Source organism: Jatropha curcas, chromosome 4 (genome assembly GCF_041381405.1).
Source record: "Jatropha curcas cultivar XTBG-Jc1 chromosome 4, XTBG_Jcur_1.0, whole genome shotgun sequence".
Taxonomy (NCBI): domain Eukaryota; kingdom Viridiplantae; phylum Streptophyta; class Magnoliopsida; order Malpighiales; family Euphorbiaceae; genus Jatropha; species Jatropha curcas.
Window position 1 is genome coordinate 25293559 of NC_143154.1, and position 26428 is coordinate 25319986.

A 26428-nucleotide genomic window follows, 5' to 3' on the forward strand; every position below is an offset into this window, starting at 1 on the left:
GTAGGAAAAATTGTAGGTTTATTTGAAGATGATATAACATTTTTTTATGTAATTTTTTATTATTTGATTAACTTATTTATTTATTTTAAATTTACAACTTAGAACAATAGAGAAACAAAATACTTGAATAAACTTATTAACTGACCAATATTGGATCCTAGCATGATTTGCTTTGTAATTTTCATTTATTGACTTGACTTTTTTTTTTTCTCATCAAAATCGAATTTAATTAAATTATAGCATTTTCAGAGTTATTTTTTGAAATTTAAATTAGTAATTTTTTTAATATAATTTAATTTTTGTTATGTGTTGAGTTATTAAAAGAGTTTTATTATTAATAAAAATTCATCATTTATTATTTTCTTTTTCGTTATGAAATTAATTTGCAGCCACTATCACTTTAATTTAGTAAGAGATTTATATTTATCTTGCAATAAATAGATCGCCTCTTGATTAAGCATTTGTAATTTTATTGATATTTTTTATTTTATATCCTAAATATATTTGACTTGAAAGAAAATAGTGTTTATGAAATTGAAAGAAACTAGAACTATATATTTCTCTTTTGGGTTTTAAGAGTTTGTCTGTATATTCATATATTCCTTTCTCTAATGCATTGGGTAAGTAATACTATCATTATAGCCAAAATGATTACAATTATTAATTTAGATCATTTTCTCATTTCTTTTCTTTTACCTACCAGTAAAAAAAAATTTATTAGTATTTTTCATTATAGTTGTATATAGATATTGATTTGGGATTAAGGGCAAGGGTCGGAGATTTAGTGATAACTTGATTTTTTTTTTTTTTTTTTGAGCATCTAGTTATAAGAATCTTTATTTATAAATTAGGGACTGAAGGATTAGGTATAAGGATTGAATTGAATTTTATTTTGAGACCACTTCATTATATAAAATAGAATCAAGTATATAAGAAATAATATTACAAGTAGTTTATGCGACAAAGTCTAATATAAATTAATTAATGTTATTTATTTTAATCTAAACAAAAACTTATGCTTTAATATTATATAGATAAAAAAAATTAAAAGAGTATAAAAAATGAAAATATAATGAGTATTATCAACGTGCAACACAAGTCATATAAAAGATTAGTGGTATTTAAAAATAAGAACTACTTCCTGCTATATAGACACAATGTTATTCCAATCTATTTGCTTTTCAAAAATAAAAGATATAAAAGACTATTAAGTAATTTATTTTTTAATTTTACCTTCATCTATATTAAATAAAGTAAATGTTGCTTATAATTTTTTAAAATCTATTTTATCAACTCTCTTTTTCTCTTAAATAGCATATGAAAGAGGAGAAAATTATTGAAGTTGGTCATTAGACTAATTAGAAGAGATAAATGACAATTTAATTACATTAAGGAATATTTTATTATAATTTGGATGATTTAATTGCTTTTATAATTATCATGCAAAAATCTTAATCTATAGATAAAAGTAGATAGAGAGAGTAATGTAATTAAAAATGAAATAATTTTATTATACTATAAATAGGTTGAGCATTCCATTAACCGAGTCAAATCAAATTGTATTAGTTCAGTGTCAATCTAGTTGAATGTACTTTTTTGGTAACTGAATCCGGACCAGAATGGTACAAAAATCAATCCAAATCAAATTGGATCGGTGTGATTCAGTTCGAATTTTATTATTCCAAACTATATTAGCTATTTTGGATTTAAAATAAATCAATATGGTTAGTTGTACATGATAATTGAAATAAAACTGAAAACCAAATATATTATTAACTATTTTGGATTTAAAATAAATCAATATGGTTAGTTTTATATGATAATTGAAATAAAACTGAAAACCAAATATATGAGTAACTGAATTTCTAAAATCACTATTTGAATTCGATTGAAATGAGTAGATTTGGTTCGATATGAAATCTTTTTTTTTTTTTTGGAAACATGAGTGGTCTAACGGGCTATAATAATATTATGAGTTACACAATAAATGTAATCCTTATTTATGGTGAAAATAATTCGAACTTAGACCTTCTATTCTCGTATCTTCTAAAAATATGCAAAAAGACTAATTAGATCACGTCTGATAAATAGAAATTGAACATTATCCACCTCCAACTATAAAAAAGACAATTCTTTTTTTGCAGGGATTGACATAATATAATTAAAGGACTTCAAATCTACGGCATTCACACAGATTTAGTAAAACTCTTATGCAGGACGAATTAAATCTCTATCACACAACACTTAAATGTGGAATTCATTGTATTTAAACTTTTATTCCATTGAACTATGGATTGTGGCTTAGTTGACAACATAAGCTAAATATGTGGGAAGAGCTATCGAGTCAATTTTCACTAAATGTATCTGTAGGGAGGGGCGAAGAGCCTTAAGACAGTCTCTTGTAATAGGGTCCAGACACCAGTGGTTTATATAAAAAATTTTTTTTTTTGACTTCCATTGATCAAACTTGTCTTGGCTATTAAGTATTAGTATAAATTTTAGATTTTACGAATTTTATTACTCCCTCTATCCATTAAATTTGCCGATATTTAAATTTTTATAAGAATTAAAAAAATGATTGAATCATTTTACTGTTAAAAAATAAAAATAAGGATAATTGACTAATTTACCTATTAATTAATGCTCATTTAATGAAAACAAATTTTAGTGTACATATCTAAGCAATAGTAAACTAATGCTATTTTGATTTCCTAAAAGTATCGTCTAAATAAAAAAATAAAAAAATTAAAACCAATAAATTTAATGAAAGGAAGGGAATAAAAGCGTAATGTTTGATAGTACATGAAATCAAATAATATTAATTTTCAATGAATTTTTATTTATATTTATAGTAAAAGTGACAAAATGGATTGGCGTGTCGAGTTTGACACGAATTCACCTAACACACAATACTATTAAGGTCAATATGCACACAATTCATTTAATGATCTCGTGTCAGATTTTTCAACACGAACACGACATATATAACCCATTTGATTAAATGGTTTGCTACGAGTCAAAAATTCAACACGACACACGTAACATATTTAATTCAAATATCACTTAAAAATGCCTTTTCATGTATAAAATGCATAAATTTTTTGAGATTCAAAATTAAAAGTAGTAAAAAAAAATTAATACAACAATAAAGTTTAAATTGGTCACAAATGGATAAGAGTTCTAATTAAACAATAGACACAATTTAAATTTTCTAAATAAATATATATGAAAAATCTAAATTACAAGCATGGGCTAATCTAAAAAATAAAGAAAATATAATACCAATCACTAATGTGAGGAAAATTTTTTTACTCTTATTAAACAAGTTTCTGGCCTAACACGCGTGTTAACCCTAATATAATATGTTTATATTTCATCTACTTATGACAAAAGCTTTTTAATATCAACCTTGATCCATTTATTTTTCATATTAGACGGATTGTGTTAGCATATGATGACTCGTTTTGATACTTATATAAATCATAGACTTAATTTTTGTTACAAAATAAATTCTAATTAAAATACGAAAAAAAAAAAAAAAACAAAACGCAGAACTCAACAATTTAGGAAAATTGATACTAGTGTCTTGGTAATTGTGAGTTGACGTATCTTATCTTTTATGACATATTTATGAATGGCTTTAGACCTTTAGTCTATAATGACAAGAAACAAGGTAGAGCTAGCTACTGAGAATTAAAGTGGAGTTTGGCAGGACGATCACACATTGCTTGTCTCCCAACTTTAACTTTGGGGGAGGAAAGTGCGGGTGTGCGACCCAACAAGTCGGTGGGAAATGCCGATCTACAGCGAACTACCTTTCTTTCTTCCTTTCTTCTTTTCTTTTTTTTTTTTCCTAAAAAAAAAAAAAAGAAACAGCAAAGTCCACTAAACACAAACTCTAAAATAAGGTATACCATATAAAATGATGGAAAAACGGATCATTATGACCGTCAAACATATTTTCAAGAATAGCGAACCACTTTATTTGGCAGTTAATTTGCAAAAGAGAGAATGATATTTTTAGATTCGGTTTATAAGTCTATCCATAAAATAAATTTATGAAAAATATTTATTTTGAAAATGAGGATTTTTTTATCATTTAGTCACAAAAAAATGTAAAATAAAAAATAAATTTTACAAAATCTTTATTATAATTGATTTTGGCCATCCATAGACGGATTTATGTACGTTTTATCTTAAGATAGAAGTAAGGATGCTCGACTAATTCTAATGCTTATTATAGGTTCAGGTAATCATAAACGAATGTAGAATATGTATGTGTGTATAACAAACTTACTATTTATAATGAGTTAAGATAGAGTACATATTTAAGTTTCTATATAATCAATTACTAGTATCTATTATATTAAACGGATTTAGTTCGGCATCTACAGATATCTTATGTATTACTAGTAAAAGGAATATTTTAAACGTATTCAGCATTTTACCTTTTAAGAGTACTTTAAATCGGTTTGTATTGATACTACAGATAGATACAATACATTCTATTCCGTTTCACTAAAAAAAAAAAAACTTTTAGTGTAATTTTTTTCAAAAAAAATATTTTACTTTGGCCCACATTACGCAAAATTATGTTTTGGCATCCCTAAATTGCGATAAGGAATTTAGGGATTGAAACAAAGAGAGAGATGAGAGGAGCAACTCGATCATTGGGGGAAAAAAATTGAAGGTTTTCCTTTCAGTCGACACAGCATCGTTTTCTCTTAAGGGCAGCAGCTGAGATATAACTGCAAAACGACATTGTTTGCATTTATAGTAAGGTGTGGGCCTATTAACTGCAAGGTCAATATTTTTTTGAAAATTGAAACATTTTAATTAGTCCTTAGTATTAATAAAAAAAATTTTAAAAAAATCAGTTAAAATTACAAAATTGACTAAATATGCATGTCTGTTTTCATATTTAAGTCTACAATTTAAACTCCTTTCTCTTTTACATACCAAAAAATTGTCCAATGATAAATGATGTTTTATCAAATAATAGATCCAATTTGAATACTCTACTTCAATGCTACAAAAAATAATTTTTCTTTTGGTAAATAAAAAAAATACTCCATTCGTCTCATTTTATTTGTATGATTTGATAAAACATGCATATTAAGAATTTAGTCGACAAAAATTAGTTTGTCTTTCTTTATTCTTAATAACTTATTAAGATATTAATAAAAATTTTTTATTTAATGAACAATTATAAAAGTTATTATAAAAAAAGTAATTTTTTATATATGTAAATTTATAAATTTTATAAATTTTTTGAAAAATATAACAAGTAAATAAAATGGGACCGAAGAAGTATATAATTAAAAAAAAAAAAAAAAAGGGAAAAAAATACATTTCCGAGTGGCGCAGCATTTTATTTATTTTTCGGCGTTGCCTTAAATTTCCTCAAACTGTATATAAATAGAAAATCGCGCTTACGATGTTTCTGGATTCTACTGCACTCCTCTCGTAAGGAACTCTCCTTATGAGCCCTCTTCTCCTTTTCTTCTCTCTTGGACTAGAAGCACAAAACTAAAACAAAAGTCCAATTACTTCATCTCAAATGGATCCCGAAACAGCGCTAGAGTATGTGAAACAAGGAGCCACGCTGCTCCTCCTCGACGTTCCTCAGTACACTCTTGTTGGAATTGACACTCAGGTAACCTGCTTTTCTTTTTCTATTTGGTTGCCGAGAAAATCTAGGAAAAATAAAACTTATTTTCTTCAATTTTGAGTATTATAATACACTTATGGCTGTTTTTGCCATATTTACTTTTATCAGGACTGCAGTTTCCTTATTTTATTCTTTTTTTTTTTTTTGCAGTTGTTCACGGTTGGTCCTGCTTTTAAGGGCATTAAGATGATTCCTCCTGGCCCGCATTTTGTGTTTTATAGTTCATCTAGCAGGTTTGTTTGTGTAGTTATCAGTCAAGGGAATTTGAAATTGTTGATTACTGAGTTTAACTTTACTGGTTTATTTGCTTCAATAACTTTGAATTGTATGAAGTTTGTTTAGTTTTTGAGTTTCTTTTGAAATTTGGTTCTTTGTTTTTTGAATATTCTTGTGATTTCCTGAATTTGTTGTAAGATTTAAAAATGTTAAGTGAAGGACTATTAAATTTGATAGGGGACACTAACACTATGGGAATTGAAAATGGCTTATGATTCAAGTGTGCCATATTTATGCGGCTGTGATATTTAGTTAAATTGTTACTTCTTCTAAATGAAGCAGAAAAACTAATAGAAAGATAAACATGAACATCGTTATGTTTAAGTGTTATGGAATTTAAGAAGTTGAACGTTTGTCGTGCTGATGATATCTTGCTATAAAGCTTTTGATTTTAGTCAATCACGTCTAATGTAATATTGACACTGATTACTTTTACCAATTGCGTAATGTGTGATGTTCCTAGTGTTAGGAATATAGCCTTTTTATGTGATGTCATCTGTAAATCTATTTTATGCAGGGATGGGAAGGAGTTCTCACCAATTATTGGCTTCTTTATTGATGCTGGCCCCTCTGAGGTCTCAAACATATACAAGTTTCTTCTATTTCAGTATAGTTTCATGCTTTTGATGTAATTATTGATATTGGATTGCTCACCATTTTCATATATATATATATATATATATATATATATATATATATATATATATATATTTGTGAAGAACAGTTTTGGTGCCTATCATCTATGGCTAAATAGTTGGCTACTTTTTACAATCACTGAAAAGTGTCTCATGGAATGGGTTTTCTGGGCATAGGATGACTGGCTATTTTGAACTTTTGTGGATTGACAGTACAACTAATAATCCATGTGGGAAATAACAAATGCAAAGTAATGCATAATATGGATATGGTATGTATAATCTGGTGTTTGAAATGAGTCTTTGACTTGTGAAGACCACATTCTTGTTTTGAGGAGATGTCTTACAACAAATGAATTCATGAAATGTTGGACTGTGACATATTGTAGAGATAAAGTAATCAGGAAGAAAATACACAAGATGCTTTAGGCAGAACATGGGTTGGGAACTATATTTTCGGTGGAAATGTGATATTAAGTGATTTATATCTAATCTAGAGTTGAAAATAGAATTATTTATTTATTTTGTGTGGGACAGAGGTAGTTTGATACTGAGGAATACTGAGGAAAACGGAGGAAAAATGTATCATCTTTTGGGGTTGAAATCAATGCTTTTTGTTGATGAATGCACAGTGTTGCTGTCAGATATATCATGTCATTTCGAAGAAAGTTTTTTATTAATCTTCTGCAGTGGCCTCATGCTTAATCCATTAGCACCTTCTTACTAAAATGTGAATGGACCTTATGAAAATATTTTTTATTGTTTCCAAGTATGTATTAATTTATGCTGCAACCTGGTTATTGCCTTACTGAATTTTTTATAAAATCTGCAAACTTTGTAATTTTAATTGTTCATTGGTCTTGAAGTTCAGTGCTAATTTTTTCATTTCTTTCACTGGCTGGAATAGGTGATTGTTCGTAAGTGGAATCTAGAAGAGGAACGGCTGGTGAAAGTATCTGAGGAAGAGGTATGCTTACTTCCCAGTTGTCACGTTCCTCTTTCTTATTTTTAACTGGGAAAAGAAAAATTCAAGAGTTGAATTTTAAAAAAATAATTACCTGAGAATAAATAATAGTAATAGGTTTACTTTCAGTCTAACTGATATACTCCTTATGGTTGACCTTGCACTCAACTTTGGACATTTGAGGTAGCAAGGACTTATCCTGTCATATTTAGTACTGGACTTTACTCTGAACCAACACTGCTAATGCACTTCTGAAGTTAAAGGGAACAAGAAAAGGCTGCTGAATGCTGCTTGTAGGAGATATCAATTAGGATATCTTATGTTTCCTTAATCATGTGTCTCAAAATTTATAACTTTCTATCCAACTCAGATGAGTGGCATTACCAATGGTGAAGTCAGATGAATAACAAATGGCTCTGTTGCTAATATTACTAAAGTGTTTCTATCAGTTGTGGGCATCAGTTTCCATCGTTGAGTAACATTTATTTGGTTTTCTCTTGCTTAATACTTCTTGGAACAATTTAATCTGTTAATTGTTGAGAAGATTCAAAAGTTAAAGGAGTAACGGCCTGAGATTCTTCTGATAGTTTAATTTCTATCATATAAAGCTCCTATTTGCTTTTACCTACTGCTTTGTCCCTGATACCTACTATATATATATATATATATATATATATATATATATATATATATATATATATATATATTTTTTTTTTTTTTGGCATGCAAAAATGCACATTCATGGTATGCCTTACATTTTTCAACTCAATCTTTGACTTTAGGTAAAGAAACTCCATTTAGAGAAAAATGATTTGCCAAATCAATCTGTCAATAAATTTGCGATTTTGTAAGTTCTTTGTGAGGAAAAATATACTCTGGTGGCTTATAAATCTATGTTTATTCCTAGTTACAATGCAGTCCATTGACTTATTTTATTTATTTATTTTTTTCCTTACTTTTCCTACCAAGGAAGAGAGATTTTATCAAGCAGTTAAAAGCTTAGAGTTTGACAGACATCTTGGTCCTTATAATCTCAGTCAGTATGGAGAATGGAAGCGCTTGTCTAATTACCTCACGAAGAATGTCATCGAACGAATTGGTATTTAGCAGCTCCAATTGCTTTTCAATTTTGCAGTTAGTTGTTACGAGGAGTCTGTTCATCATTGCTTTTTGAAGATTGGAGGCTTGATTATTTTAGTCTTTTGTTTTCGATTCAATGAATGGATTGTGCAGCCCTGTGAAAGGATATCCCACGTCTTCCATTCAATGACCGGAACAAATGTTAGCATGTGGGTCTCTTAGGATTTTTGTTGCTTGTAACATGGGCTTTTATCTTTGTTACCAAAATTTGTCAATACTTCATTTGGCTTCTATATTGAATCCATATGACAAATGTTTAACCATCCTGGTTCTTTTGAGATCACAATGTACAATTGCCAAAAGTGATTTCTTTGCAACTTCTTCAATTTAAGTTATTCACTAAATTTGCAGAACCCATCGGAGGTGAAATTACAGTTGTCAATGAATCTGGGATGGTTACACGTGCTCCTAAAACAACAATGGAAAAGGCTTTAGATGACCAATTAAAGACCAGTAAATTCTCAGCATCTGCATCTGTTGACAAGATAAAGAAGAGAGGATGTTATTACACATCAATTCCTCATGTTATTAAACGCAGAGGAATGAATAGAGAAGAACTTACAGCTTTGAATCTTGACAAGGTACAAATGGCAATCATAATTAGTACACGGCAGTGTCTCTCTAAAAGTTTTGTATTTGTTTGTTGATATTTTATATATTTATTGACCTATCTAGACAGAATTATTAGAAAGCCTTTTGATAAAAGACTATGGAGGTTCTGAAGACTTGCTTCTTGGAGAGCTGCAATTTGCCTATATTGCATTCTTGGTATGCTTAGCCCAGTTTGGCATGTTTACACTGAGAATAATATTATGAGGTACTTACAAAGTTGAAAAATGTACAGATGGGCCAATCACTTGATGCATTTTTACAGTGGAAATCTTTGGTTAGCCTTTTATTGGGTTGTACTGAAGCTGTAAGTAAATAAATGTTTTAGTTTTTTCTTCTCTTTCTTTTTGTGCGAATAATTTATCTATCTTATCTCCTGTTATGGGAACTTTTTGTTTGCCTTGTTTCTTTGCATCTTGCCGTGGACTTTGTTTATGACATTCTTGCTTCTCTTGGAAAACTATATTTTTGTTGGCTATATTGATTACCATTTTTCTTTTTTATAGAACTAGGAAGGTTTTTTTTTATTCTTTTGAAAAAAAATCTAATTCAAGCTTTTCAGAAGCCATTTTTGGTCTATTCTTACTATTATGAATTAATTATTGTATCACCTTGTCTTGTAAGATTTTAAACTCTAATGTTGGTGTTGCATGTCATAAAGCAATACACGACGCACATGATAGCACATCACGTCAAATGAAATTGAAAGCAACTTTTTCACCTATATTATATATTTAAACAGTGGTCAGCTCATTGCAGACTTCCCATTCATTGCATTATTATTCGTATCCATTCTAGTAATAGATAGGCTCCTTATAGAAAACAGTTATTGGTGTTACATGGTTAGTTCTTTTTTTTCTTTCAGTAATCATTTTTTGATTTCATGTAGTATATAGCATTCACATCTCTGTGATTTTACGTGGTATCAAATAGAGACTAAAGTTTATCATATTTTTATTTTGATTTGATGCATCTTTTTCCCTTTTCCAGCCATTCCACACGAGGAGTCAGCTATTTACAAAGGTAATGTTTTGATTGCACAACCAGTTAATTGTTTCTTAGTGCTCTGTTGAGCACGGCACAGTCATGATGGTTTTGAAATATGATAGTTATCTTATTGACAGATTTACTCTAATTACTTTGGTCTTATTCAGGCACATTTTTTTTCTTTATTTTCGTTGACTTTGACCATTTCATTTCTTATATCCCACAGGATTTCATGCCCCCATGCACCCTTGATTTTTAAGATTTATCTCATAAACTTGATCTGTTATATTATTTTATTTAGTTTTGGGAAAAGAAAAAGCTGATCTATTGGTTTGTGGTTATATTTTTCTAACGGCATTACATGTTTGATCCATGAAAAGACCTATTTAATTTATCCCCTTATAAAAAATTCTTCCTCATCTCTTTTTCAAGACCATCATTGTTATAATTAAGACAGTGGGGAATTTGAATATGACAATACTTACAAGACCTGAAGATGGCAATCATTACTGGAAAACCTGAATTCAAAACAATTTGAATATATCTAAACTAAAAATGGCATAATATGGATCATGTAATAATTAATTGTTAATAATTTTAATATGACTTCTGCCATGACTAAGTTTGCAATTTGAAATGCCATCCATCCGCATATACTTTTACTGCTATTATAAATGCATTCTCATCCACATATACTTTTACTGCTGTTATAAATACATGTAAGGATCTTAACCAACTAGTTATCCTTTCTGCATTATCAGATCAGTACTCTTGGTCAGTGTACCACGTTCTATGGAACATGAATATTTTCAACATAATACCTGCAAATGATACTATGAACATTGGTCCAATGAAAAATGGAAATAAAGGGGCTGAAATGTTTGAGTTGCTTTTCCTTTTTTTCCCTCTTCATTAATTTGGAACTGTACTTCATGGGTGAGCTAGTTTGAAAATAGAAAATAGTTAAAAAATAGTTTAGCAATATCTGGAGCTTCTATGCTCTAGGTATTTCCTTGCAGGTACTCGATCACAAATCTGAAGTCACATTTAGTTCTAGCTACTAATTACTAATTTTCAGAAACAAAATTTCCTGCCATAAATATTGATTTTTTTATTGTTCAATTTCTTTCTTTTCTTTGCTTAGCTGCAAGTCAATACGCACATCTATAGCACTATTCATTTATTCTTCCTGATATTTGTCATTTTATAAACTTCATGCAGTTCATAAAGGTCCTATACCATCAACTGAAATATGGACTTCAGAAAGATAGAGCAGAAACTAATGGTGCAGGGATAGGGATATCGACACTGTTGGATGAGTCCTGGTTTTCTACTGATAGCTTTTTACACCGACTTTGTAAGGTAGCTTTTTGCCTAATAGTTTTCCAATCTTTGTTTCTGCTGACATGCAGAGGAGGCTGTTTTGCATAAGTGAGTTGTATTCAAATCTTGTTAATCTGTTTCTGAAGTCCTAGATATTTCATTGATCTAGTGAATTGACTGCAAGTTATTATTGGCCATCTTTTTTCCAAGAGGCCAAAAGGGGTGGAGAAAAATGGAGAAAAAGGGGTGCAAGGAAAAAATAGAAAAATGGAAAGAACTCAAATCTATAGTAATGTTGACACTTATTACATCACACGTCTTAAGACATTTATATTTAAGGAAAAACTTATATATTAAAGGTTGATTGGAATTGCAGGATTTCTTTATGTTGCTGCAAGATGCCTCAGTGGTTGATGGAGACCTTTTGACATGGGTATGCATGTTAAACTTGACTATCCATGTTAAGATTTTTCTGTTCTGATAGACAACATTTACATTGATGACTCAGTTCTATTTTGCCAGCTTTGTCTTCATAAGCTTTTGATAGTCTGATCATGATTATCATCTGCGCTGCACTCACTCTCTCCTATGCATATTGTTTATCTTTCAACAGTTTTATCTCTCTTATAAAATCATTCAGTTCATTGCAAATTTATTTCCATTTGTTGATTTTATCTATTTATTCGTTCATATATTTTTGCATTTTTGGAATAACAAGTTATGTTTAATTATTTGAAGACATTTTGATGAAATTCATTTGCAAATTAACTTCCATTCTTGGATACTATAAAATTCATTTAAATGTGAAATTATACTAGTTTGTAATTAAAATTCATTAGCTTCAGTAACTTCAGCTCATGTTAAGTTTAGAGTTCATTTGCAAATTTTGTTAATTTTGATAGTATTTTGTTCTAGTAGCCAGTTGTATTGAATTAAGAATATGGAATGTTAAAATCAATTTTCATTTATATACCGAACATGAGGATATAGATTTGTTAATGAACTGTATAAAATTTTAATGGAATTTATTTCTAATGAAACAAGCTCTTAGAATAATTATTACATACTCTAAAGGTTTAAATTTCATAACTGATCCTTTGCTCAGAAATCAATTTCCATCAATCTCTGTTTCATTTAATTTTTTCATTAAACTTCAGTGGTTAAGAACGCTAACTTAATTTGGGTTTCATCAATGGCTGCTGGCTGAATTAAGAGATGATTTTACCATTTTCTGTTCCAATTGTTGCAGACCAGGAAACTCAAAGAACTGCTCGAGACCAGTTTAGGATGGAAGTTCCAACAGAACAATGCAGTAGATGGAATATTCTTTGAAGATGACGACGAGGTGTGTGATTACACGTGTATAAACTTTCTTATAAGATCAATCTCTCTTTCTCTCTGATGCCGTTTTTATGCAGTATGCTCCTGTAGTAAAGATGTTGGATGACACCACCTATAATGAAGCTGGAGCAGCATAGACCGGAAAAACAGACCTCTCCTTTTACCGTCCCTTGTCGGTATCAACATCAGATGAGATGCTTCTAGGGCATGTCTCCAGTTCCTACGATACCACTAGATTTTACAACAGAAGTTAATTCCAATGCGAATCTTTCATCTGATTAAACTTTGCAGATCATAGTATTGTACATAAGTTTGTTAGTATTACTTTTTCTTTTTTACAATGTTTGATCTCCCTTTGAGTTGTATAGGCACTTACGTGGTTTGCTGATTTTAGATTCTAATCAGGTTGGTAATGTTTGAATTAATTCATGAAATTTATTAAACATTATTGAATTATCAATCAAGGTTCATTAAAAGTTTCTTCGTACTAAACATAGCTTGATGATTTGAAAGCTGGAAAGTAGAAACATAAATGACTAAAGAGGTATGAATAGAAACCCATAGGACTCTCTCTTTTCGCAATTGAAATTCATGAAAAAAAAAAAAAAAAAAAAGAAGAAGAAGAAGACGCGGGATGAGGAATGGGGTCCGTACAGTTCGGTTTTGATCAAAGAATCAATTCTGTGACTATTTAATTAATATTTCTCCGCTAAACTTCTGACACGGACCTGTAAAAGTAGAAACCCGTCCCAAAATGTTTGTCTGTTAATTTTTTTATGGAGTTTGAAAAAACCATTAATTGTAGTATTACAGAGTTTAAAAAACACATTAATTATAGTGTTATGTATAGAGTTTGAAAAAATCATTAATTGTAGTATTACAGAGTTTAAAAAACACATTAATTATAGTGTTATGTCGTATAAAATATCTATATTTTTTTAAAATTGTCTTATTTAAAAAAAAAATTTCTAGAATTTAAAATCATTGTATAAAGAAAAAGTAAATATCTCTTAAAATTGTCTTCTTTAAATAAAAAATTCTAGAATTTAAAATCATTATATAAAGAAAAAGTAAATACCTCTTAAGTCGAATGGATAAACATTTTAAAACATAAAAAAAATGAAAATATGGATACATACTATGGGACAAAGGACAAAGGGAATATCAGATTTTTGGAAGGATAAAAATTCTGAGGACAAAGGGGTATTGGATTTTTGTGAGGATAAAAATTCGGATGATCTCAGACAATTAGTTGGGATTTCTGCGCTCCTTTGCACACCCTTGCTAACAAGTTAGACACGCTGCACAACGTGTTACAACTCATTTTTAATACTAGCTCTGTTCATCCAATTTGCTGCATTTGAAATTTTATGTTTTTCAAAAAATTTATTAAATTTATTTAAATTATAATATGTTATTGAATAAATTATTATATTCCTCTTAATTTAATATTAATTTTTTAAAAAAATCACTAAATTGAAATAATAATCATTAATCGTGTATAAAGAGTAAATATGAAAAAAAATATTTATTATTTTTTAAAATCAGTGATAAATATTTTGAAATAAACTATTATTTTCAAATGCGACAATACGTGAAGGAGATAGTAAGTAATATGATTTTTCAAAAAAAAAATTGAAATTTGAAAATTATTCACGAGTTTAATTACAAGTTCATAAAGAAAACGGTAACACAAAAGTACGTTAACCTGTCGATTGGAGGCCGATTGCGCTGGCACAGAGAGCAAATAAATGGCCACTCGACTTAGTTCCCGCCTTTCCTTCCTTCCTTCACTCCTCAAAATATTAAAGCTCCGATCTTTGCATTCATCTTCAAGGTCTTACTCTTCTCACAAACATAAACCTATTTGTATCTCTTTTCGTATGATTTTACTTTGAATAATCTTTTTAGTTGCGAGTTCTGAAAAGCTCCATTCTTTCTATCTTTCAGATTAGAAGCTCTTTCTCGTTCTGTTGTAAATTCTTCAAGGAATCACTTTTATGCTGGGTTTGGTCCAAATTTTCAAGGTTGGTTTCATTCTTCTTTTCAAGTTCGATATCCATAATTTATTTTGTGTGAGCGTAAATATGTATTTTTTTGTGAATGGGTGTTTTCGTGTTTTCATTTATTTTCTTCCAATTAATTGTTGCTTAGATGAACTTTAGAAAGTGCACTACATGTGAAGGATAATTTACAGTTCGTAATCTTCTAATTAACGGATATCTTGGTAATGTAATCTATGTATTCGTTAAAAGTCCTCTTAGAAGGCATTTATTGGTTGCTTGAAATGAGCCCATTTGATTTTCTTTATTTTCTGTGCTGCAAGACTTCGGTTTTGTGCCTGAATCTTCATTTGGCGATTCGTGTGTTTGGCTATTAGTTTTTGTTACTAAATCCTGTTGAAATCATGGGAAAACTAATTTCTGGTTGAATTTGCCTTAATGGAGTCATTTTGAATTTCTGTTCCTGTCAACTTCAGTTGTCCCTAGATTATCCTTCCTTAAAAATGCTATTATGAGAATGCGAACGAGTGGCACCTCGAACTCATTTGGAGCAACGTGTGGGCAGTATTATTGGCTACCTTTTTTTTTTTTTCTTTATTAGCCGGCCCAAGATAGATGAAAAAAACTATAAAGATGACTTATTTTTATCTAGTACAAAAAGACTTCAGTAATTGAGAATCCAACAAGTCTGCATGCTATTGCTCATCTTTTTTGTTATGATATTACAACCAACCACTTTAATGCCTTGCTACGCTACATTCTCAAATAACTGAGGTTGGCTGCTATTGCTTATTTTTGAACATGATGCATAGTATGTTGGATATTTTTGCAGCATCACGATCATATGCTCGCTCTAAGGGCAAGCATTATGATCTGTTTGGCACTGTGAAACCAGGTGATAAAGAATTCAAGAATGCATGGAAGAAAGAGATGGAAGAAGATGCTTGCCTATGGACAGGAAGTGAAGATGAAAGTGAGGAGGAAAATGATTCTGAAAAAGGTAAAAATCATCTAGAGAAGGAGATTCGGAAAGTAAGACAGCAGGCAAAGGAGCACTCGCATCTTATTAATGCTGATGATAGTGATGAGTTGTGGAGTGTATGGTCTGGGAGTGATGAGGAGAAGACTTTGTGGACAGGTAGCGAAGGTGATGATGATGATGATATTCCTACAGAAGCATACCCAAATGAAGCTAGTGATAAATATTTAGATAAATTGTTTGAGTTTGATGAAAAACCTAAATATCGCACAATCTCAGAACTTTTGAAAGCAGAAAATGAACCTGAAGAGTTATCCCCAGGAAAGCAAGCTAGGAAACTTGCAGTGGAGAATGCCTTAAAAAAATTGAAGAAAGGGCCAGATGGGCGTTATATCAATGTCTGGGAAGTCATGAGTGACATAGACATTCTTATTGGAGCCTTTGAAAATATTGTTTCTGGACCGGAGTATGAGGAGCTTAGACAGGGAGGACCTAAAAAATTGAATATGCAGTTTTTCAAGGATATACAAGCGCGCATGAGAGATCCAAACTACAAGTTTTCACCTGAGCTAAAGTTGAAACCAAAAAGTAAACTAGTTCCAAGAAAAAAATGGCAGAAGGCACAATCTAGAAGAAGGAAGGCACAAAAACGCTAGGTTATACTCTTTTCTATTAAAAAATGAAACAAGTTACATGTACATTTCTTAACCCTTGGAAGTCCTTTTTTTTTTTTTTTCCTCTTAATCTGTGTTCTTCACATATTTGCCTTCCTAAGGATCACTAGGATAGTATGATATATTAGATCAAAATGGATATAATTGTAATTCATTGTTTGCCTTGAAAAACTTGCATACTAATTTAATCACGGCATTTTCATTATTTTTTGTTATATATTTCTTTATTTCTTTGGAGTTTTTCTTCTGTCTGTTCCCTGGTATATATTTTGCAAACACATGGCATAAATAATGAAAAACTATTTTCTTTTTGTTTGGTTGCTTATATCTTTATTCATTGTACGTTGAAATCTTTTTCTGATATATTTCTTAAGTTCTTTCCTAATGATTAATTGGAGTGTAGTATTTGCTTGGGAACCTGGTTTTTCTGCTGTTGATCTATTGTTGAAGAAGAGCATTGCCTTCAATAAGAATGATCTAATTTTCTCTTGGAGTAAGATAGCATTTTTAGTAGGGAAGCCATGATTCTAGATAAGCAGTTTGAATAGATCATGGAAACCCTTACGTCCTTTAGTTTTTCTGGTAATTCAAATCTTATTTAAAGCAGAGGCACAGAAATTCAATGCAAACTGTTAATTGCAGCTCACAATATAGACAAAGGGATATGAAAATGTATTTAAATCATGACAATTAGAATTGTTTGGTAGGAACTTCAATATTCATGGAGTTAGGTATGTTACAAATCAAATTTGTTTTTTTTAGCATCACTGTACTTGGTCCACATTCTGTCTAGTCAAACATCCATGCTAGAACTAGAAATTTCTCATGAAATTTTTGGCCCTGTAGTTTAGCCCTAGTAAATCCACTTGCCAATTACTCTAAGCCTCGGCGGCTTGAGATTGCATGAGCTGCTACGTCAATTTGGAAACTATTAGGCCCTGTTCATTTGTGGGAAAAAGAGTCAATTTTCTTGAAAATTTTTCCACGAAAACAGTTTTCATGGAAAACAGGTTCAGATTTGGTTTTTTCTATTATTTTCTAAGAAAATGCAATTTTTTAGAGACTTTTTTTTTTTTTTCCCCTTTTACTATTTCTCCAAAATTTTTCCATACATCAAAGTAAAGAAAAATTTTAATTAAACTCTGATATATCAAAAACACAGCCAGTAACAAAAGGAACAAAATGTTGAAAGAACAATTACTGACTGTCATAAAAGAAATCAATGATAATATTAAATATCTAGGCTAACATTTATAACAATCTAGCTTCCTCAAAGTGCTCTAACCTCTCTGTGTCTCCCTCTCGTCTTCAAGCGTATCTTATTAATAGACTAATAGTAAGAGTGAGGCACTGCGTGAAAGTTAGATCCAGTATTTGGAGACATTGAAAATGCATCACTTATCGCATGAGACTGATGCATGTCAAAATCTTTTATCATGTTATTGTTCGCATGCCCGTCTTGCATGTGAATAAAATTATTCTGCATAGATGGGTAGCTGTAGTGATGCCCCTGCTTCCTGTTAGCCATTATCTGGGGTGGTACTGGTGGATGATTATGGTTATAACTTGGCATCCCTTGAAATTCTTGCCTTCCTAATCTAAGAAAACCAGTGCCATTTTCCTGATAATCACCATGATCTATCAATGGTGCCATATCATCTTCCAATCTGCTATCACCAATAAAAATATCATCATACATATAGTTATTTCCCATTCTTTTTGCTACCACCGGATCGTGATTATCAACAGCCTTCATTTTGATATTCTGGCTAGGAAATTTTTCAAAGCTCCCTTTATCTTCAATTTCATTGATAAAGGATTTAGGAAACATGTAGTGGTTCTTGGAGGCATTGGAGTCATTAGCTAGAAACTGCTTGGGGTTGATGTTGGCTTGTTCTTCATTCAGTTTGTATTTAGAAACAGGAGACCAGACCTCTGCCTTCTTCCCAGATTTGATCAATTTCTTGATTAAGATAGAAGAATCTACACAGCCTGACACTTTCACCATCTGTTGTTCTGTGTCTATGTCCACTGAGTACACACCTGAATACAAAGCACCGAAAAATGCCATAAACCTTACCAAAAAATTAAAAAATGAACAAAACTGAATATATGAAGAGAGCTTAGCGATATTGGAATTGTCTCTAGGATTGTTAGACTTCAAGTTCAAATCCAGCTAAATTAACCAAAGAAAAATGTATATATGAAATCTATAAAACCATAACTAAAAAAGCTAAGAACAAATTTGAAAGGGTGAGAGTAAGTGGTGTAAAAATAATAATTACCTTCAATTTTTTTGAGGAGTTTTCTTACTTTTTCCTTACAACCTTCACAATTGATGTGTACTTTGAGAACATGCGTCTATACAAGAATGGAGTGAAACAAACTCAGGTCAAAGAAAGCAAATCTGGAGGCAACTAAGATAAAAACAAAACATTTTAAAAAAGCAATAAACAAATAGTTCTTAGAGAGAAAGAAACTGTTGGATGAGAGAAGTAAAATAGGCAGACCTCAATCTTTAAGATTCCATGACCATTTCTCAACATTTTCCGACTGTTTGAGAAATAAAGAATGCACCAATAGTTTCTTTCTGCTATCTTGTTTCTTTTACTGTGTTTCTTTGGGTTTTCCCTTTAAATACTATCTGTACATGGCAGAGAGAGAGAGACAGAGGTAGAAAGAGAGAAGAGAGGCCTGAAAAGTATGATTTGACTATGCTGATAGAATTTGACAGGCAGAATCTGTGTGCCAATTTTCTTGTAATCTCAGGCAGAGAATACACCATGTTCTCGTGATAGTGTTGGCCCCCTACTTGATTAGTTTGGTCATACAACAGACTTGACTAACCAGCTTATGGAAAATTCTGTTTAAAGATTGCAGATTGCTACTAGAGATTTTAGAAGGAAGCTAATTTAGTGTGCATGATATATCAACCGTTGGATTATCTTTGTTCATTTCATCAAGCGACTGATAATTTGGTTTGCATGTCAGGAATGAAAATAGCATGTGATTGTACTAACTTAATAGTATCTCCAATTTTATAGGCCAAATATATGCAGATTGCAAGATTGCAGAATCATGTGTGATTGATTCTATGACAATAACTTTGCATTCTGTAATCAATGCCAATGGTCCTGTACTTTGTGATCTGGAAACTGCAATCAGATTCCTTTGCAGAAAGTTCTTGATAAAAGAGATTTTCTTTTCATTTTTCTTGGTCATATTGGTTTCTTTTATTTTGATCTTTTCTAGAAAAATAACTTCCCTGAAACTGAAAAGTGCATTTTTCTGGAAGTTCCCCTCGATGTAGGCCATTTTGAACCAAAGAAGGCTTAAAGTCTAACCGTGAATGCCTGTCTATTTTGAAATGTTCAATGGCGAATGTGAATTGGAAATTTTGAAATCTTAAAGCTAATAATTGAGCTCAATTATACTAAATTTGGAATTAGTGCTAAATAATTTTGGAATCATGGAAAAAATTGATAGTGTGTTACTGATGATAATTATTAATAGATAATACTTTAATTGAAATAATTTACGAGTTTTATAAGATAAAAGTGATAAACACTTTCCTAATGTGATCAATAATAACTATATTAGGATGGCTGATGGGCATGGTGGTACTCGTAACTATGACCATTAATTAAACTCATGCTAATTCTATGTATGGAATAAATTCATGTGCAACTTATTTCTTTTTCAAGTTAAATTTAATAAAATATTGACTTTAACCTATAAAAATAATCCGAGGTTTACAAGTTGTTGCAATAATATTCTAAACTGATCTTAGTTTTTTTGGTACTCCGATTTAGAAATTTAGATATATTGTTACCCTAAAATTAAAATCGGCTAGAGTTTTAAATAAAATAATATTAAAATGGGTCCCATTAAACCAATTTATGTTAAGTTAACCTAAGCCACTGAAAGTTATCAAAACTCACCGTTTATACACTTCTTTCTAAGATGTTCATGTATTTGGTTTCATTTAAAGAGGATGCGGAGTCGATGCAAAAGCCTCCGCCATGGAAATTGACCAAGATAGGGAGTTGATGTTTCTGGTTTGGTTCGGTTAGGTTTGGAAGGTAAAGTCTTGCTGAAATTGGAGGGTCTTTTGAGATGATGATGTCTTTGGACGAGGCTCCGGTTTCTCGATCCTGAAATGGAGGCACTATTAGTAGCTCCATGGATTTATCCTTGAAAACCCGAATGAAACGTACTACTTCAGCAGCCACTTCCTTTAGTTCCTTGCCGGTGGAATCCATTTATAAGCTTTTATGTTTGACTTGATTATACAATTCATTTTTGATATATTAGTTTAACTAGGCTAAATTAGAAATGTTTTTTTTTTTTTTATTCCATTCGATATTATATACGATGAATCTATTTGGATAGTTACAATAATTCACAACTCATTCACAACTCATGAGAGATAGTACAATTCATTACAAAGTCCATTAGAGACAATAAAATCCACTTAAGGAAGAAATACAAATTGAAATTAAATGTTATAATACGAAGGATTGAACCTCCCAGGAATCACTCCTATCACCAGGGTAAGGGATCATTTGCAATTTGCAATTAGAAATATATTAGTTTTGGTAGATTGTAGTCTTTTTATATATTATAAAATTATGTATATCTGCTAATTTTAATCCAAATATAATGTATAAAAATATAAATTTCATAAAAATATTAAAACTGAATTTGTAAATATATGAGATTCAATAATGCAAAACAAGCTCTTATTTAATTTTACCGAACAGATAAAGAGAGAAAGAAATTAAAAGACCAAAAAGAATCTCATACACGGACTGATTTTTCTCTTGTCAAATTTCAATTCCTTTGGTATGTTTGCCATTTGCACGACACAGAGTCAAGCAATTGCAAATAGCAAAGTTCGTTAACATGCTCAGTGCCGAAGAAAAATGACTAAATGAGGAAGCAAAAGTTAACAATGGAGCTTTTGGTTGTGGGGAAATTCAGAGAAAGAAGGATCCATCAAGCATTACATTCTTTGTAAAGCTTTACTTGGACATGATGATAGCTGGACTTCAATCCCATCAAATGAAAAGGCAATCATGTCTTACTTGTATTGGCTAATATAATTATTCTTTATGCTTTATTTTAAATCACTAGACAACCATAAATTATTTATATACTATGTTTGCACTTTCGGTGTACATTGCTTTAATGACAATGAGGATAATTTGGTACAAAATTTTTTAATTTCAATCATAAAATTGTTGAACTATTTGTGTAATATATATTATCAAATTATGTAGCATTTTTTTTTTTTTTTTGAAAGAACAGATAATATATTGTGTGATGAAATGGCTCTTTTTTATCCCTCATTAAATGAGTTGTATAATAAGTAGTTAATTTTACTTATCCAAAAAAACTAATTTTTATCGAAAAATTTCAGAAGTATTCTCAGAGCAATTTATATAATTAATTCAGAAATTTTAAAAAAAAATTCATACTTGATTTTTACATTTAGAAATTATCTCTTAATTCTGATTAAGAAGTATACCATTCCATGTATAAACATTTCACTTTTTACGGAAAACAAAGGTAATTTTATTAAATTATCTCTTAAATTTCTAATTAAGCCTTAATGTGGGCGATAAAACTAGCACATCTTGTTACTATTGTCTTTAACAAGGGTCAGGGTATTGGGTTTGGTGCTGTTTTCAAAAACTCAGATGGAAGAGCGACGACGGCTTAATTAATGTTATATATGTCGTAAGGTGCAGAATTACACTTTAAAATCTTAAAAAGTAAATATAAAATTTTTTAAAAGTTAGGGGATCAAAGTGAAGAAAAAAAATTTTTTTTATACTAAACAATAAAATAAAATTTTAAAAAATTCTAGAGCTTGGGGGACTGCCCTTAGTCCACCCTTCCCTCCGCCCTTGTAAGTCATCCCCTCCTATGACAGAGGCTATAGACTTGATGGAAGTGTTTATTACAAATTAAAAGAGTAGAGGTGAATTGAGAGAAGTTATAATCTATGAGTTGAAATATCTGTTATGGGCTTACTTGTCTTGGGTCAACCATTGTTAATAGGTTAGTACTAATCAAATTAGCTAGTTAGCTTGTTACCCTCACTCAAGTGCAATCGGGACTGAACTTCTGGTTGACACTTGAAACTTGAAATTCTCCTCCCCCTCCCCCCGAAATTGAACCGAGCTTTTTCTTTGCCTTGAAATTGAATGGACCTCATTGAGATTGCATATCCAGACGAGAGCTCGAATTGAAATGCAGCGATAACACCGGTAAACTGAGGAATTAATTGAATCAGACCAGACTTGCTCTGATACCATATTACAAATTGAAAGGGTACAGGAGAATTGGGTAGAAGATTAGAATTCATGATGTGAAAATGCATCAATCATTGCTAAAAGATTAATTCTAACCAATTAGCTAATTAGCTTGCAACCCTTATATACACTTTATGAATATAATATTTAGTCGATGTGAGATTTTTAACGGTAGGGGCCTAGATCACACATCAAAGCTTCAATAATGTATAAGTCCAGTTGATGCAAAGGAAGTGTGGCTTGCTGTTAATTCTTCCCTCGGAGATCTCTCAGCATAGAGTCTAATTATTCAGAATTCTAAAGAATTGATATCTCAAAATAATCATCTAGCTTTGAATTAGGGTAAAAACTTTATACATTCTCCTTCTAATGAGTTGTTGTCCTTTTATTTTTTTTTTCTTTCTTTTATTTTTTTTTTCTTTGAGTTTTGCTCCTCCATTAAAAAAAGGGTGTAATTTTATTAATTAGATAAACATTTCATTATCATCTTTATCGTTTCTTTAGCAAACTCCAAATTGGTCTTTTCTTGACAAGACTCTAAAGTATCATCTAATAATGTAGACTTTTAGTCAAATGCAGGATCTTCTGATTATATTGACTTGTGGTCAATTTAATTCCTCATAATAACCGATCGGATGGTGATGATTCAACATTCCTCCAATTATCCAAAGAACAATCATTCCTTTTCATTATAATCCAAAGGTCTAAAGCTTTTAGTTAATCAGTGGATGTAATAATAAATAATATCATGTCCAAAATGGTAAGAGTTGAAGGATATATGTGTGTATATATATATATATATATATAGGGTTTTAAATCTTTTGAGAGCCAAACCCTAATAAAGAAAGAAGTATTTCTATTATTTTATTTATTTATCTGGTAATTATGTCTATTTTTTATCGAATAAAAATTTGAAATTATAATGATAATGATATATATTTTTAACTTAATAGTAATTGAAAAATGAAAAGGGAAAACATTGCACTATAATAGGATGTAGAGGCAATCGGTTACCGAAATTCAGCATTCCCATGAAAATTCTCTGAGAAAATAAGATGATTAAGTTTATTTAAATTATGGGAAAGTATTAAAAATATATATAATTATAGATTACATTCATACCCTTAAATTAAATATTTTTTTGCAAAAATACCATAAATGCATATAAAAATACTAATATAATAAAGTTTTTATAGTAAAAAATTAACATAAAATATTAACATTAGTTAAAAATCATCTATAAATATAATTTACCAATGGATCCATATATATGAACTCTTAAAATAAAGTAACACAAAAGATCATATTTGAGTAAATATTTATGATTAAGATATTAATATTAGCTTTTTATTTTTTAAATAAAATTCAAGAATTAGATTTTCTTAAAAATATAAAACTTTATATTAACCAAACATTAAATTTTTATTTTTTTAATCATTTTCTCGTGACATTTCAATAATAAAACACCTCCATATATAATTTATGGGAGAATGTATATGGATACGAGGGGCCTACAAAAAAAAATTTATATAGAGAAAGTGCGTGAGAGAGAGAGAGAGAGAGATTAATGAGTGGGTGCAACTATAGAAAAGCAAAAATTTTCTTTATTGAGATTGGAAAGAAAGGTTGAAAATGCCTTAAAAAGTTGATGGAGAAGCTTCTTTTATTATTAAAAAAAGTGAAGAAAAGATAAATCCTACCAAGGTTGGTGCTTCCAATAATCATTACATCCTGATATTAGGTATATATTATGAATTTAAGTATTAATTGTGTCATTTTCACGATGATTATATTATAATTAGCGGCGACAAGCGGCTGAACAAGGAAGATAATGCCTTATTAAGTTTATTATTATAAGGTTTTATTTTAATCATATTAATGAAGTGGGAGAATTATCTATATCTACATATGGCGGTAATTATTAATTATTAACACGAAATCGAGGTTAAAAGGTTGTTAGTCCTTGTCTCATGATCTGGTAATTATTAATTAATCAACATGTAAACAAGAATTTTTGCAAGTTATGACTTACGAAATATGAATGTGATCTCCTCTGTCTCTCTCTTTTACGTCATTCCACTAAATTTAAAGCCAAATTTTGAGGGATTGTGTTGAAAATTTAGGACTGCTAATATTGTTTTTATATATTTTTATTATTCAAGGGATTCCTATTTAGATAAATCACAAAACAAATTAATTTTTTTCAAGAAATTATAATACGTGGACTTCTTACAGTTATGATATTTGAGCTTAATTCAGTTTAAATGATCTTTTAAACGTGAAACAATCAGCAAGTTAGACCATGTGTCTATTCCGTAATATTAATTATTTAGTAACTGTTAGCGTTTTTAGTATCCGTTATCCGTTCTATCATCCGTTAGTTGTTAGCTATTAATTTTTAGTTGTTTATATTACGATTTAAATTAAAGGTATTCGGTAAAAAAATAATTGTTTAATTAGTTATTTAATTTAAAACGATAAAAATGCATTACTTATTTAATTAGTTAAATCTGGAGGGAAAACAATGGATATAATTGTCAAAAAATTTTAATTAAAAACTAAATGCTAAATGCTTAAAATGACAATAAAAGACATTAGTTGTTTAATTAGTATTTAACGTTTTATAAAAAGCTATATTAATTTCTAAAAGTTACTATAAAAGTTATGTTACTAAATGCTAGAATTAACAAAGATAAAATTTTGATTTGGTCAAAATGCTAAAAGTTAATTCAAAAGCTATTTTCGAATAGGTTCTACTTTTTTTATAGTCATATTCTGCGTGTATTCCTAAAATTTTGATGTAATATTATAGTATTTTATATTGTAGAAATTAAATTTCTTCTTTTGGTTACAATTGCAATTAAATAGCAAGTACAGGGTATAAATGGTTATAAGGCAAAACTTTTTTGTTTTGCATTATTATCATTTTTTCTAAGAAAGATCAAGATCATTATTTTTTAGAATGATGTTTATGATGATTACTATCACTATTATTTAGAAAGTATTTTTCTTTTTTAACAGTTAAGGTTATTATTTTATGATGATCAAAAAGAACTTTTATCTTTGTTAATTGTAAATCGAGCACACATACTTACGATTCTTAAAACCGTAAATATATGCAAATATGACTTAATTAACCAATCTTAATTAACTTAATTTAGATTAACTTTTTGTGGCTATATCTAGATTTAGTTAGAGTTAATGATTCCATATTGAACATATACAAATAAAAAAAAGGATAAAAGCTTTTTTTTTTTTTTGAAATATTTCATTAGATATATGAACATTCTAAGTAAATATATAAATTATATTAATTTTTACAATTAATGTACGGATGTACGGCATTAGGTAGAATTACATGTAAAAATTTTCATTATAATTGAGAATACTACCTCTTTTTTTATATATAATTGGATATTAATTATAATAGCAAAATGCATCTATAAGGGAACTCTATATAATTATTTAATAAACAATGATTCAAATTGATATGATTCCATCTAATT

At 29.8% G+C, this 26428-nt stretch overlaps 3 protein-coding genes across 4 annotated transcripts; 2 read left to right on the forward strand and 1 right to left on the reverse strand.

The window, feature by feature from the left end:
- The first annotated feature begins 5434 nt into the window (after positions 1 to 5434).
- On the forward strand, positions 5435 to 13406 carry LOC105648207 (AAR2 protein family). The gene is made up of 13 exons (XM_012234523.4): positions 5435 to 5656; positions 5822 to 5904; positions 6465 to 6522; positions 7490 to 7549; positions 8516 to 8645; positions 9038 to 9267; positions 9362 to 9454; positions 9531 to 9602; positions 10286 to 10318; positions 11504 to 11644; positions 11982 to 12038; positions 12855 to 12950; positions 13024 to 13406. The coding sequence occupies exons 1-13, from the start codon at positions 5561 to 5563 to the stop codon at positions 13081 to 13083; spliced, it is 1209 nt and encodes a 402-aa protein (XP_012089913.1). The 5' UTR covers positions 5435 to 5560; the 3' UTR covers positions 13084 to 13406.
- A 1218-nt stretch (positions 13407 to 14624) lies between these two features.
- On the forward strand, positions 14625 to 16807 carry LOC105648208 (glutamyl-tRNA (Gln) amidotransferase subunit C). The gene is made up of 3 exons (XM_012234525.4): positions 14625 to 14783; positions 14897 to 14973; positions 15782 to 16807. The coding sequence occupies exons 1-3, from the start codon at positions 14698 to 14700 to the stop codon at positions 16582 to 16584; spliced, it is 966 nt and encodes a 321-aa protein (XP_012089915.1). The 5' UTR covers positions 14625 to 14697; the 3' UTR covers positions 16585 to 16807.
- An 879-nt stretch (positions 16808 to 17686) lies between these two features.
- On the reverse strand, positions 17687 to 19463 carry LOC105648226 (uncharacterized). Of its 2 annotated transcripts, none has more exons than XM_012234547.4 (3): positions 19113 to 19463; positions 18888 to 18963; positions 17687 to 18645 (listed from the first exon to the last, which is right to left on the reverse strand). In XM_012234547.4, exons 1-3 carry the CDS (start codon positions 19146 to 19148, stop codon positions 17933 to 17935), a joined length of 825 nt encoding a protein of 274 aa, XP_012089937.1. In that variant the 5' UTR covers positions 19149 to 19463; the 3' UTR covers positions 17687 to 17932. The 2 variants fall into 2 exon arrangements, with proteins under 2 accessions (XP_012089937.1, XP_020540603.1); XM_020684944.3 differs by having other exon boundaries at positions 18888 to 19019; positions 19113 to 19458.
- Positions 19464 to 26428: the final 6965 nt, after the last annotated feature.